General features: G+C 32.8%; 1 protein-coding gene across 3 annotated transcripts in view; it reads left to right on the top strand.

The window, feature by feature from the left end:
- The window catches only part of LOC145293790 (gastric triacylglycerol lipase-like), a 423,146-nt gene extending 407,536 nt beyond the window's left edge, over nt 1-15,610 (top strand). The window contains exons 8-10 of one of the 3 annotated variants that reach the window (XM_080140343.1): nt 6,817-6,888; nt 8,518-8,604; nt 15,444-15,608. In XM_080140343.1, coding sequence (XP_079996469.1) covers nt 6,817-6,888; nt 8,518-8,604; nt 15,444-15,587 — 303 coding nt within the window. In that variant the 3' untranslated portion in view covers nt 15,588-15,608. Of the gene's footprint in view, nt 1-6,816; nt 6,889-8,517; nt 8,605-15,443 lie in introns of all 3 variants that reach the window. The other 2 variants (XM_080140342.1, XM_080140344.1) reach the window with 2 other exon arrangements.
- Nucleotides 15,611-16,890: the final 1,280 nt, after the last annotated feature.

A 16,890-nucleotide genomic window follows, 5' to 3' on the forward strand; every position in this document is an offset into this window, starting at 1 on the left:
GATCTGAATTGATTAGCCCGACCAGTTCCTTGCTGTCGTTACAACATCTTTCTTGTTGATGTTCACTGAGCATCCTTAGGACAAACTTCGCGAATATCTTCCGAATCTTCAGTTCCTTGCAAATAAGTGTGTATACAGTTCCAACACTGACATCTCACTGTGCACTTATTGTTTCTATAGATACATGACGGTTTCGTTCATGATTTTTTTATTTGGCCAAATATTCTGGTGTTCTGACTTCTTTACTTCTCTCACACCTCTCATCATCCATCCCAGACTCCCCTGAATTCTTTGAATATTTTATGCCACTAAAACCTAATCCTTGATTCATGCAAGATTGCCCAAAAGCAGTCTGAATTATTTTATACGTTTCTGTGGTATTGTTTCCAATTTTACAATAGGATTGTATTGCATATCGTTATTCTAAAGTATCATCACGTCCAGATTGCACTTTTGAAATTCACCAGCTGCGACAATCAGGCTTTAGTAGAGTGTATTCAAATTCCTCCTGTAAGTATACATTGGAACCTGAAATCATAAAATTGGTCAGTCATCTCATAAGATGTATAGCGATAACATACTAAATGTTCAAGAGTTTACGACAATTTTAAATGCTTGTACGAAAAGGTTTGGAAACTTATTTAGTGAATCTTGTATCTACCATGGGATCTTCTGAAAGTAAAAGAACATTAATAAGTATATGTTAAATTCGAATTACAAAAATATTAGTATTGATAAATACTTTACGTATGCTGTATGTATATATATATATATATATATATATATATATATATATATATATATAAAGCTGAATGCCTGTGTGTGTGGTGTGTCTGGTCAGGAATAGGCTCCTATATGGTTGACTATTTTAAACAACTGATTACATATAATGATAGAAGAGGTATCAAGGATCAGGAATGGGTATGTTTGATCTGGCATAATGATGATTCATGAAAATTGTGGTGTCTTCGTACGCGCCTGGTCCACAAAGTATGGATATAAAAAATTTAAAATAAAAAAACGTTTACAACTGTTTTTGATATAGATGTACATAAGAATACTTTGATACATATGTTTTAACTTAAATAGGGATTGTATAATAAAATTGCGGGGTCTGCGTTCGCGCCTGATCTCCATAGAACGGAAATAGGCGCAAACTTTAATAAAGACTTTTCATATCTATCTGCGATAATTATAATAAAGATTTTTCATATCTATCTGCGATAATTATGTTTCAGTTTGAAGAAATATGGTATAATAAAATTATGGAGTGTTCATTCGTGCCTGACCTCCATAGAATGGGAATATGTCACAAAGTTTAACAAGGTTTTTTTTAATATAGATCCACAGAATATTGTGATAAGTGCTTCAGTGTGAATAGGTATGGTATAATAAATTATGGGGTTTATCTATTTTATTTTTACTTTCATCATATTTTGCTTTAGTTTTGATACCCCCAAATTCGAAGCTATCTCTTTACAAGCATTCATTTTCATAACCTGTCATACTTTAATAAATCAGAGTCCATTTTCTGTAAGCTGTTTTTGAACTCCGTCAACGACGGGTACTTTTGCTAGTATATATATATATATATATATATATATATATATATATATATAACATGACAATGCACAGTCCATAACTCCATCCTTTTACAGACTATTTAACTCAGATGGGCATCAAGAGTTCCCCACCCTCCCTATAGTCCAAATATATATATATATATATATATATATATATATATATATATATATATATATATATAAATAGTTCGAGGTAACACACTTATAAATGGTTTTAAATTTTTTTTTAAAAAGAGTATTTACTTTCAAAAGCTCTCTCAACTAACAGTTCGCCAGCTTTCGCATACAAAATGCATATTTTATGAGAATAGTAAGAATAGAGGGCGTAAAAATAGAGGAGATAGGAAAATAAGCAATTAATAATGGATAATTGTATAAATCGATGAAAAGGTTAGTTTTAAATGCAATAGAAACCGTGAATTATCTTTCTCCAAAGAGAATTAGAGATCTTTGAAAGTTTCTTCGCTTACAAAGATAAGTTTATTCAAGCTGATATTCCAAATTGGAAACAAATTTAAGTTTATTCCAGCTGGATTTCAATATTTCAAATAAGACCTTCAACCATATTATTTTATATTTATTAGCAAGATTTGCCAGCTAAAAGTTTGCCAATAGAAAATTCTTATGCCTAAAAAGTGTAAAGTACAAAGAGATAGGTTTATTGTTGCTATGATACGTTAGTTTATTCGGGTCTGCAAATTTTATTTCTCTCCTATAATATAACCAGCATTGCACTGGTACCAGCCACAAAACAATATTTCTATGAAACTAACAAGGACTCAATCATGGCTTTACCTACCCAGATCATTATCAGACTGTGGTAAACCTCGGAAATTTCTTATTAATGAGTAAATAGTTTGGAGAATGTCTCATGGGAAAGGGCTTGTACAATCAGTCTACTAAAATTGAAATACATATCAAAAAGAATTTCCATGAAAGAGCTCTCGAGAGCAAATTTCCACTTTTGTGATTCAAAACAACAGACACATACGCATAAGGATTCGGACAGGTATATGCATGGGCTTGGAGTCTATATTCGTAACATACTCCCCCGACTAAAGAAACAAAACTAGAAGTAGACGACCAAGCGTTTATGTGCTTCAGACTAAACATGCAACGAAATATTAGTTACTTGTATTTTTCTACCGCTCTCCCTCAACCCAGGACTGGACCCTAATAAACCAAGTCTCTGACAGCATAGATATAGCACTCTCCTCTATACTAGCGCACAAGTACATGTATTTGGTGACTGCGATGTCCACCACAGTAACTGGCTTGGATTCTCTAATTACACAGACGCAGCTGGTAGCACAACACATAGCTTCTCTATATCTCACTCCCTATCTCAGACGGTTACGTTTCCGACACGTTCCCCAGACCATCAATATCAACATGCCTTACTTCTAGATCTATTTCTGACAACAGTTCCCGATGATTGTACAACAAATGCCCACATCCCACTCGGGAATGCTGATCTCGCTTTGATAATGGTAGAAATCACCCTTAATTCTCGGCCTTAAACTGAAGACCCACTGCTTAAAACAACGAGGTATTACAAAAAGGCTGACTGGGAAGCCATCAGGAACCCATCAACGATGTCCTATGGCAAAATATCTTTTCTCTTCCAGCGAAACAGTGTGCAAATGAGACTACTGAATGGTTCAAAACTGCAATCGAAGCACATGTTCGCATACAGAAATTCTATAGCAAGCCCCACTCTTCCCAATAATTTACTTCTGCTTTGCAGCTGCCGTTGCTCAAAGGCAGCATGCGTTACGCAGATTCAACCGGCAAAAGTCCAGTACAAACAAACAGAAGTATATAGAAGCTAGAAGTAATTTTAAGAGAGTAATAACGACAGCTAAAACAGATTACACTGAAACCACCAGAAAACGCATCGAAGCACAGAAATTAGAAATCCGTGATTTTTGGGAAATCTATAACAGTGTAGTTAAAATGGGCAGCCAACGATTCCCCCACTATTAAACAATTAGGAGGTTGCTTGCACGGCAACCTAGACGGCTTACATGCTTGCTATTCAGTTTGCCTCTAAATTCACATTGGACCCGGCAAACCACTTTCTCCGTGACTTTTCTTTTCGGGCTGACACCACACTAGATGATCTGAAAATCACCCCTTCTCAGGTACATGGTATCATAAAAAACCTAGACCCCTTCAAAGTATGTGGACCCGATCTCATCCCGGTAGTGCTATTAAAAAATGCTCCGCTGAGGATGCACCAGTTCTCTCCAAACTTTACAACAAATGCTTTAACGAATCTTGCTTTCCTGACTGCTGGGAAACTGCTTCTGTGGTACCAGTTTTCAAGAATTCTGGCGAAAGAACTGATCCATTAAATTATTGCCGCATTAGCCTCCTTTTCGACAAAATATTTGAGACCTTAATTAATCAAGCTCTAGTCCAACACCTAAAAGTTGCTAAACTCCTGGGCGACAAACAATATGAAGTTAGGCACGCCCGTTCCAAAGCGGATATCTTAACTGTAATCTCTGAACGTATATACCGTTCACTGTACAAAACAGGAGAGGGTAGAGCGGTAGCTCTCGATATATCAAAAGCATTTGATAGAGTATGGCACAATGGTATTCTAAGGAAAATCATATCATATAGTATCACTGGAAAACACATAATGTCATTAAATCCTTCTTCAGTAAGAGAAAAATCCAAGTTGCTGTACATATAAAGAATATGATATGAATGCAGGAGTACTTCGTGGGTCTATCCTTGGACTATTATTATTCTTGATATTCATAAATAACCTCCCTGATGAAATAGTTTCGGAGATGAGTGTATTTGCTGATAACACCACTCTCTATAACAGGCACGAGGGGAAAACAAATGAAAACTTATCTAAGGAAATGGCAGAAACACTAGAGGATGACCTCCAATCTGTAGTGGAATGAGGACAAAAATGGATGGTCACATTCATTGCTGCCAAGACTAAACGTGTTTCCTTCAATAACTACAAGAAACCTTGTCTACCACCGATAGCAATGGCCAAGAACACATTATCTGAAAGTACTTCCTATAAACTCCTCGACCTAACGTTTACAGGGAATATGAACTGGAATCGATGCATTGAGAGCATTGCAAAGGTTGCTGTAAGGAAGGTGAACTTTCTCTACCGTGCTAGGAAACTACTTATGCCTAAAAGTATCCTGTACCTCTATAAGGCCACAATTCGTCCATGTATGGAGTACTTTTTTACATTTGGGCTGGTGCATCTGCTGCTTGTCTCTCACTCCTGGACAGGGTTCAAAAGAGAGTCGCACACCTGATAGGTCCTGAACTGTCATCTAGGTTTCAGCCTCTGTCCTATCGACGAAACGTTGCATCCCTCTGCCTGTTCTACAAGTATTTTAATGAATGCTCTGACGAACTACAAGCACTTGTACCTCCTCGGCGTACTACCCCCGACAAACCAACCAAGTCCCACCCCTTTACAGTAGAGATCCCTAGGTGTAAGAAAGCCTTTTACTCCAACAGTTTCTTCCTAAGAACTGCAAGACTTTGAAACTCATTTCCGGGATTCTGCTTTCCCAACTGTACTGATATGCAGAAATGTAATGTGAACAAACAACTTGCTACTCATCTCCCTTCATAATGCCTCTACAACTTATTCCCCGATAGTAGCCCCCTACTTCAAAGTGGCAATGTGCCTTGTTTGGGGTGAAAATTGATTTATATATATATATATATATATATATATATATATATATATATATATATATATATATATATTAAAGGGAACTGAAACTACAATTCCATTCTAAGTAACAATTGCACCAACATCAGTTAGTAAGACAGAAAATGGTCGTGAAGTATTTATGGCATGAAAAGATCGTAGAAGAGAAGTACCAACCAGACATTGACGGAAATAGAGCAGAAATTATTAAAATAAAGAGGGGATTATTTCTACTAAATTCGCAAAAAATCGTTGTCAACGAAACGTCAATGGTAAACAGTTATTGCGAAAACAGAAATTTTTTTTTTCTGTTGTAACACAAGTTTCGGGGAATACCATATGTTTTTATTAAAAATTTCTCCTCTGGGCACTATTAGTCATCAATGAAACTAAAATTTCACAATCTACTAGGGCAAAAATATGGTGTTTCACCTTATTATATAGCCGTGAAAAGTCAAGAAATGTAGATTTCAATATTTCTTGACTCTTCTTCTCTTATGGGCGCGGAGAGTACTAGAATCTTGAGCGGAAGGAGTATTCCTTCTTATTATCTATCAGCAGGAAATCAATGGTAAGTGACTGTTGATTATCATAAACTGATTTGCAAATTTTATCGAAAGAAGTGAAGCGAGCTTAAAATCTGGATGACTTAATGTTACAGTCAATCATGAACATCACCTACTATTTCCGGTGACTAATTATTGATATAGATTGGATTTACTAGTGTTTTTACAAAGATGCCACCACATATAAAAGGCCGGAAACCATTCGAGGATAAAGGTTAATGAATGTACAGTAGTCACCAGAAAAATGTATTAATCGTTAGTAGTGAAAATTAAGTAAATTAGATTATTTAAGAGGAACGGCTAATCAAGAACTTTTTTACGTTGGACGTGGGAACGACAATATTGTAGTCAGCCGGAAAGCAGAGAAACGGAAGATAATTTCACAGGCGTTCAGTTCTAAGAGAGTAGCTTTGTTCATAGAACCTACGTTTAGATTTAGGCACAGATAAAGAGTGGGGGAAATACTTGATGGTAGTTTCAATTGGACGGGTGTTTTCGTGAGAATTTGGTAGAGGGCATGGATTGAAGCTAAGACGAATACTTGCCATGAAAATAATGATACAGCAGAAACAGGTTCGGAACGTCTCCTCTGTGAGAAAGAGGTTACAGGGAAGAGATAGAAGCATCCCCTACTAGGCTACAAAGTCTATTAGTATTGCGTAAATAATAGTAAGAAGAAGTAGACGAAGAAGAAAAGAAGTAGAAAGATATATAGAAGGAATAATAAATAAATAAGCTATCTATAATTTGATAATATTTTCGACATTGTAAAACTAAGATTTTTTTTTAATGTTAGGAGAAGATTTATGGAGGTAATAACGCTAGGACAAAATACAAATTAATATTTTCACACTGGAAGACATTGGCTTGGATCCACCCACGGGTTAGAAGTAGTTATAATTCATTTTCTCTTAACAACATTATTGATGATTATAATTCATAATGCAATTTTTATATGCAGTTGATGCGGTCGACGAAATCTACGAAATATGCATATCCTTCGCATTTAGAAAATGTGTCCAGATATGGTTCGGTAAGTTTAGAATTGTTTCTTTCAAAATTAAACAAACATATGACTTGTACTTATCAACTAGTTATTTGAGATGAATAAGAATGTTTCTACATAACGCCATATTGCCATAATTTTTACTTTTTATTATATATAATTTGAAGTTTAAAGTAAAACAAAATAACCGGTTTCTGTATCTATTAGTATTGTACAACAGTGGGTGTGCATTATACAGGCTTATATTTATAAAGATTCACAGTATTTGATTATTTTCCGGATTAAATTTGGTCGTATTTGAAAGATTATAGCCTCGTTTTTATCTCTATGTATTACGTCTGAAAACGAATATTCAAATGAAAAATATAGTAATCGTGGATTCCTTCAGTCTTGACAGACTATGGATACCATTGTAAGGGTGCCTGCGCGGTATATTTGTGTGGCAAGAGTTGCACAGTCTTCAACCACGTGTTTCCTGAGTCAACTGTTGCATACAAGTAGTAAGTGGAGGTACAGGATGACTAGAAATAATGTCGAGATGAGCGGGGAGCCCATACAGTGCCTAGAATTCCCAAATAGTCACCCATCTGGCACTAGCTAGGCTCAACGTTGATTAAATCCGGTGGTCAGGCGAGAACCGGTGTATCAACGTGATTATGTATAAATATATAAATTCAGTCAAATTTGAAAGTTTACGAAATTAATTTTACGGAACTTTTGATTGTTAGATATCATTTTCTGAAACTATTTCAAATGTAATCAGTAATTTAATGCATTAAGATATTGAAATCATCAAACTACCTAGTTTTTACTAATAATTGCATAATTATTCAAAAACGTAACATTTAAATCACCACTTAAAAGAGATAATAAAATTATTACCGAGATTTATCAAAGACTAAAGTCTGTATAGTAGATATGGTTTTCTAATAGATTTCTTCAATTAATGTTATAGCTCTAATGTCGTCTTCTGCATTCACTGCATTTGTTTTTGGTTCCCTTCCAAGTGCCTGCGTTATCTAAATTTTCTGTCCAGTTTATAATTCGTTTGCAGAGATTGGAATATTTTAAAAACGAATTGAATAAAAGTAATTTCGCATTTAAAATTATTGGCATTATTCTTAACATTTTTTAACGACAAATATTTTTTAAAATTTAGAACTAAAAGTGAAATTAAATACACAGCAAAAATTTCAGTCTCGTCGTAAAAATCGCCGCTTTAATTTCTGTTAAAATTTTACGAAATATCATGAATTATTTCGGTAACATTCAAAATTTAATAGAAATTTGAAATAATTTAAGCTGTCGGATAGTCATTTAAAGAGGCTTTGAAATTCTTAGTAAGTCCTCATATATTAAAACGGAAAGTGAAGAAGCTGCTTACACTTTCCATATTAAAACAGCAGTATGTTTCAAATAGTTACTGCTTTATATATATTAGATTTAATAATTTAATCATCGTCCGGTATTTTAATCATGAAATGTAACTCCCAAATCCCATGTATAAAGAAACAAACGAAATGGTTAAAAATAACATGGAAACAAGCGCCGGTAAGTAGAGCTAATTGATTTTTACAGCAGGCTAACAATACTGCAATCTGTCACAAATTTTGTAATGAACTTCTAGTAAATAAAATAGGCATTGCTCTTTTTTAGTGGTATCCACCAGAAATTAAATTTTCTCAGATGAATGTGCCGACTGCCATTTTCAGCGGAGGGCAAGATACCATTACTGATCCAAAGGTAAACGTAACAATATATATTTGAAAACATGCATGCACACATTATTTATTAATAAGCGAAATTGTATATGCGTATATGTGTAAATATGAAATTATTTTAATGTACACACACACACACACACATATATATATATATATATATATATATATATATATGAAATTTATTACTGTGAGTCAAGAATGGGTTTACATATTGTTTAAGCTAGGGGAAAATCCTCAAAAAGAAGAGGAAATATCCAACTAGCATCGTCAGAATTCATAGATGGACTAAGTTATAATATCAAATAAGAATGGAAAAATCGTAGATGAAGGGAAGTTAAAAAAAGAAGGGGGAGTGGAAGGGAGATGACCTTGGAATTTAAAGTAGTAGGAGTGTATATAATAAGAGGGGGGTTTATAATTAAATATTAATTATGTGTTAATTCTTATGTACGTTTTTCCAGTCTATAACGGTTTAAAATTAAAAGACGCTATTCTTATTTATAACGGCATAAGTAACAGTTAATTTAAAGGATCACCATGGCAACAGGTTGCAGAGTTAATGTTAGTGTGCGTAGTGTGGTGGGAGGAGGAAAGAACGGATTGAAAATGGGGTTTAAAATGATTTAGCCGGGCGGAGAGGGATTGAAAAATATTTATTGTTTATTATTTATTATTAATTAATTTTTGACTTGTCGGACGTTATAGTTGAAAGAAAAAAGGAAAGAAAAAGAGAAGGAAAATAGGGGGATAAATTAATGAAGTACACGTTACAGGTTTATTTTGATAGTATAATAATAGGTAAGAATATCAGTATGTTAATAAAATAATAAATTAAAAAATTAAAAATAAATTCAACCTTTCCTAGTGGATTAACACCGAAGAAACTATTAATTAGTTTAAAATGATACCTAACAAGAACAAGGCTGCATTCATCCAATTTGACATAATTAATTACTACCCTTATATTTCTAAACGCCTTTATGACACTGTCTTGGATTTTGCTTCTACCTACTCCGATATTCAACCATTCGAAACTGACATCATTATGAAATGCCGTAAAACTGTCCTACTAAGGCAGGACTCCCAATGGACTAAAAAAGACCAACCTACCTCCTTCGACCTTGCGATGGGTGCACGATGCAGCTGAGGCCACTGACTTAGTAGGCCTTTTAATCCTATACAATCTCACAACAAAATCATGGGACTTTACAGAGATGATGGCCTCATCATTGTTGAAAACGCAAACGGCCCAAAGTGCAAAGGCATTAAAAAGAACATCATCAGGGAATTGAAGAATATGGATCTAAAGATTGAAGTAACTTCCAACTTAAAAACAGTAAACTTTCTAGATGTTACCTTTAACCTCCCTAATAATACCTACGAACCATACACTAAAAATAATACATACCCACTATATATACACCCTATGTCCAACCACGCGAAACACATTATTACACATGTCCCTAAATCAATAGAAAAAAGGCTTAGCACAAACTCATCTAACTCCAGCATTTTTAACCTACACAAACCCTTCTTTAAAACTCCTTTAAAGGAATCTGGATATCCCAACCATAATATCACGTTATTGGACCCTAATAAACCCAACAATACAAATAGGAATAACAGATCCCGCAAAGTCCTCTGGTTTAACCCTCCCTATAATAATATGATAAAAACTAAATTAGGTAAAAAATTCTTCATGCTTCTTAACCATCACTTCCGCCCTAGTAATATTCTACATAAAACTTTTAATAAGATCACTATTAAGCTTAGCTACAGTTGTACAACTAATCTAGAAAATAAAATAAAAAACCACAACAATAATATACTAAATAACCACAACTATAATAACAATAGTAAAAATAACTGTAACTGCCTTAACAAACCCCAATGCCCGCTCCAAAAAAGTGTCTCTCAACAAATGTGGTTTACAAATCAACTATTGTCCCTGCTGAAGACCTGCAAAACAAAAACATTTACATTGGCCTCTCAAGCACTACGTCCAAAACAAATTTAGGGTGCATAAATGCTCCCTAAATAACCCAACCACCCCAACAGTACTTCACTAACTAACCACTATCTATTACTTACCCGAGACAACCTCACCCCATAATAATTCATTAATTTATCCTCCTATTTTCCTTCCTAATTTTATAATTCATTAATTTATCCTCCTATAATTCCTTCCTAATTTTATAATTCATTAATTTATCCTCCTATTTTCCTTCTCTCTTTCTTTCAACTACAACGCCCGAAAATTAAAAAATTAATAAATAATAAATAATTATAAAAAAAAAAAATATTTTTCAATCCCTCCCCGCCCGGCTAATTTATATATATATATATATATATATATATATATATATATATATATATATATATATATATATAATGTCATAAAATATATATATATGTGTGTGTGTTTGTGTGTGTATTTGTATGTATGTATATATTTATTCATATATATGCGTGTATAGGTATGTGTATATGTATATATGTGTGTATATTTACGTATTTGTGTATATATATATATATATATATATATAAATATATATATATATATATATACTCAGGTATGTGCTCTTCCTCCATTGACGTGTGTGCATATGCTGTACATATGTATGCGTGTGTTTGTATTTGTGTATGTGAGTTGTTAACTTATCATAAACTTTTCCTTAATTTTATTAATCTATTATTTAAGTTACTTACTGACATTCTCACCTATTTTATTTTATCAAAATAAACCTGTAACGTATAATTTCTCCCTGCCCGTGTAATTTAATTATATATATATATATATATATATATATATATATATATATATATATATATATACGTGTATGCATATATTTATTATAATGTTTTTATAATTTCGCATGTATATGTATGTATATATATATATTTATGTTTACGTATTTGTGTTTTTATATATACTTAGCCATGTGCTCTTCCCCCATTGATGTGTGTCCGTACGTTGTACATGTGTACGAGTGTATGTGTATTTATATGTGTGTTTATTATCATAAACATTCCTTAATAATTTTTATTTTTTAATTTATTATTTTATTAACTTACTGATATTCTTACCTATTATTATACTATCAAAATAAACCTGTAACGTATAATTCATTAATTTATCCCCCTATTTTCCTTCTCTTTTTCTTTCCTTTTTTTTTCAACTATAACGTCTGACAAGTCAAAAATTAATTAATAATAAATAATAAACTATAAATATTTTTTTCAGTCTCTCTCCTCCGCCTAAATAATTTTAAACCCCATTTTACACCCGTTCTTTCCTCCTCCCACCACACCACACCCACGAACATTAACTCTGCAACCTGTTGCCATGGTGATCCTTTAAATTAACTGTTACTTATGCCGTTATAAATAAGAATAGCGTCTTTTAATTTTAAACCGTTATAGACTGGAAAAACGTATATAAGAATTAACACATAATTAATATTTAATTATAAACCCCCCCCTCTTATTATATACACTCCTACTACTTTAAATTCCAAGGTCATCTCCCTTCCACTCCCCCTTTTTTTCTTACTCCTCTTCATCTACGATTTTTCCATTCTTATTTGATATTATAACTTAGTCCATCTATGAATTCTGACGATTCTAGTTGGATATTTCCTCTTTTTTTTAGGATTTTCCCCTAGCTGTAACAATATGTAATGTAAACTTATTCTTGACTCACAGTAATAAATTTCTATATATACTGCTCTGGCTACACATTGAGCACTCTAGTCCGGTTTTTTCACCACTGGTAAATATATATATATATATATATATATATATATATACCCAAAAAGCTCTGCCCTTAGTGGAGGGGAAACTAAAACTTGTTGCTATGGTTTCAAGGATTTGAAATAACAGCAAGGAGAGACTTGACTCCAAATATTCCTCATATGTTATCTCTCCTCTTTTGAAAATAGGGTACGATTATGAATATCTCCAGTATCAAATAATCCTTAAACACTGTGAAATTTACTTTATATATGAAAACAAAACAAGAGAGAGATATAAAACATGAGAAATATTTGGAATCAATTCTCCCCTCGCTGTTATTTTAGATCATTTTAAACCATAGCAGCGAGTTTTAGTCTCCCCTTCGCAAAGGAAAGGGTTTGGGGGAAATACCAGATATTTCGTAATTCATATGCAATACCGGGTAAGCAAGTGACTACGATTGAAACATTGGTAAAGTTGCAGTATCTTTCCACTCTCAAAACCTCCTTAAAATTACTACTATTGTGGGTTTTTGAAGGTGCTGAAAACGAAAATAAAGTTTAAAATTTCAGAATATGAGCAGTTTCCAAGATATGAACAAATTATAGAATTAAAAGTAGGGAATCACTTTCCTATATTAATTTAACGTAAAATGAACACCTAATTTATAGCCATTTGCAATTCTTTGTTATAAGTGCTGGCCATTGTTGTACGCGCAACATATTTTTAATTACTACCCGCAACATATTTTTAATTAATACTCGCACCCTTGGAAATCTTTAAGAAGGATAATTTTAAAGGATGTTTTGAGGGTGGAGAGATACTGTACCTTTACCGAAACTTTTAATGGCTGTTAAAAAAAATGCAAAAATAGGCTCTAGATAATGGATCAGCCTTTTAATATGCGACAGTAAGGTAAAATAGCCCACTAGACAGTTCAGGCTATTATCTTTCCAACGGCTTTTCATTTTTTTTAAATTCTGATCAATAGTAGCCGAGATTTAGAACGTATAAAACTGCCCCAAAAGGTGGTATTTGGAGCAAAATCAATATTGAAATGCTCATGTCTTTGGTTATATGGAACGAAACTACATAAAATTTTGCAGGCTTTTTGAAGATTATACTATGCTATACTATGGTTATAATTTTATGACATTTAGAAAACAATGGTCATATTTTTTCAAACCAATAAAATATTCGAAAATTTGTCTACATTTGTATATATAGTGTCCTCGCAAGCCAACTTTGGTTTTACTGCTTTGAAATGGATTTTGCTTAGGTTTTATAATTTTTTTTGCTTCGTTGTCTCCCATGTTGTCTTTCCAGGCCACTAATATATATATATATATATATATATATATATATATATATTATCATTATTATTATTATCATTATTAAATAATATAGAAAATTTTTGTCTACATATTTGGTTTTGATCCTTTTAAAATGTCTTAGTTTTCTTGTTTCTAGGAAGCACCGGTTGATATAACTACCATAGCCACTTTTGACCCCAGTACATTCAGATCTATCTCGATATAACGTCAGTTATGATTTACATTAAAGATTTTGCAATATTTATATAAGTATTTTCCGTTAATAAATAAGATAGAATAATTTATATAATTAATAATATGTTACATTTGTACCATTTACGACCATCATGACAAAATGCACACACGAAAAAGATGGTGTTGGTATGTGTTGTGGGGTACAAATCACCCATATTTGAGAATGAAGTGGAACCAACCAGTCCTACGAATACCACTAGTTTCAGAGACTAAATACCATGTTAAACCGCCTGCTACGAAGACGTTCCTCTCATACCACTTTAGTGGCTCGTGTATTTTTTTAAGATAAAAACATATTATATTTTATACACTTTACACTACTTGTGGTTTCTTTCATTTGTAACCCCTAGCACGGATCTACATCAGTATGGATGTTATGTTAGATCCAATATATGTGTAATTTCGGAAATAGAATTTTTAACCCTTTAAAATCATCAATCTACTTACGTTGTATTCTTACCAAAAACATAATTCTTACCAAAAACAACAATGAAATTAACAAGTTGCAAACAATTTAAAAAGATAATTCAGTTCTTAAATTCACAAAATAATTAAACACATATAAATTCCCAATAATATTAATGAATTCTCTGCATCAACATTTAAAAAACTAATAATAATTATACTCTTTGTACCTTTAACTACATAAGTGGATGTCGCTTCCAAAACAAAATAGCTATTATTCTATACCTATTAATTTCCCCCAACAATTTGCAGCGTTAATTTATCAATATTAAATACTCTAATACAAAATGGCTTCCCTAACTACATGATTAACCAAACAATTAGAAATTTTAAAATAATATCCATAAAAATACAGTACCCACACCTTCACAAATACATAAGAGGGGCGTAGAAAAATAAATTCTGATGCACAAAAGATCGCCCGTTTAATGATACCACTCACGCCTTCGTAGCTCTTCAGTATTTTGTAAGTTCAAAAATAGAACTCATTAGGTTAAGAACGATCCTCATATATTATGCTATTAACAAGATTCACAATAAAATTAATGAAAATTCATTAAAAAAATATAATTAATCCAAAGACACTTTCAATAGACGCTAAAATAAAATAAAATAATTATTTATATAATAAATTTAAACGATCAAAACTTAATACTAAAAACTTTTCTCCTATTAGTTTTAGTTTAGTATAGGATAAAACTTACATGTGAGTTTAAGTGTCCATTGAGAAAATTTACCTCTGATATTGATTGAACACATATACATAGGCTTGGCTACTATGAATGTATCAAGAGATAAAGCACGTAACTTTCTGGCAACAAAGCCAGCGCTAAACACCTTACTGACCAACAGTCTTGCCCTTCTTCCAATTCCGAAGCGTTTTAGTAGACAACACATCTATTCTTGAACATACCACTAAAAAGCATAACCTTCATATACTAGAAACGCAATTAAGAAACTAAACATTAACAAAATAATTTTCAATAACAATGACAACATTCTTACATATCTTTAACAGTAACATAGAATAAAAAATATAGTTAATGACATCATTCATTACTAAATCTTTCTGTTATTTCTTTTATTCAAGGACCTAGGGCGTTTGATGTCCGAGTTGCCAAATGTGGTGTCCAAGAAACACGTTTCTTATTATGGTCATTTGGATTTCATCTACGCCACAAATTCTGCCGAGACCGTATTCGAACCTTTGTTGAATCTCATGAAAAACTATTAAAATATTCAATAATTTTGCATGCTTTGTTAGTTCTTTATGGTTTGCAGTTTTCTCATTTATTTAATCGCCACCATTATTTTCCTTGTAACATTAAATTCAGAATTTTCTCAAGTGTATATTTCAAATACGGATTAATCAAATGAGAAAACAATACATAAAATTGAGAAATCAAATGAAATTTAATTTCTGAATTTATAGCTGAAAATTGATTATTCATATAATTTGAATTCTACTAACTTCTATTCTCATGCGTTATTTTCACAACGTTTTGGTCGATGGAACTTTCGACGCTCTTCAGGTGTATCTTGCCAAACTCCTGAATCTTTCTGTCTAACTAGGGAATCTGCACGGAATTACGGCCAGAATACCTTGGGTAAGGGCCTCTGGCGTAATGGATAAAGTACTTGGTAGATTCATTAATAAGTTACATTTTTTCTGGGAGTTGAAAGTCAATCATCAGTGCGGCTTACATTTCAAATACAATGGCGAATTACTTATAGCATTTGCCCAGTCATGGCTGATGGAACGAGATAATCCTATGGATTAAATAAAAACCTCCTTCGAAATTCTGTGCATATTCTCAAATTCGACGGAAATATTTCCGAGTTCAGAAAGATACAAATCAAGAAGTAATCATGTAATATTTACAACGTTTTGGTCGATGAAACCCCAGATCAAAACGTTGTAAATATTATATTCAAGGTGAGAACAGTAGTTCGAAGAACCCAACTAATACTTTTTTTTACATGGGGGTCACCCGAAGGCCACTCAGGGATAAGGGTTATTGCGTGTACAGTAATCAATGAGATAGTATTGTAGTAATCATTAGTATTGGGGGGTTTGATATTGTGTCTTACTTAAGGGGGTGGTTTGTCAGGAGTTTGTTTATGTTGGACTTGAAGACGTCCAAGTTGTAGTCAGGTGGGAAACAGGCAAGCGGCAGAGAGTTCAACTGGCGTGCAGTTCTAAGAAAGAAGCTTTGCTCATGGATACGAAAGATATTACCTTTGTAACAAGCTTAAACAAAAAATCTGGTCTATTATTTTTATTTTTATATTCGGTTTCGGCCTTAGTTATTTAACTCTTTAACGAAAAGTAAGAGAGACTTTTCGGTAGACGATAGAATTTGAAATTCTTGCGATTTTTAGCGTTTTTGTGTCCCTCTTTATTTTTTCACCGCAAAGGGAGAGTTTGACATAAGTTCGGCTTTTAATTTAGCTCATTATAACATAGCTTTCGGGGCGGGGACACGAATACGAATTACTTCAGTCAAGAATGCCTCCTTTATTGAAGGAAAAGAATT

This window comes from Euprymna scolopes, chromosome 15, assembly GCF_053919585.1.
Source record: "Euprymna scolopes isolate OS-2025 chromosome 15, ASM5391958v1, whole genome shotgun sequence".
Classification (NCBI taxonomy): Eukaryota; Metazoa; Mollusca; class Cephalopoda; order Sepiida; family Sepiolidae; genus Euprymna; species Euprymna scolopes.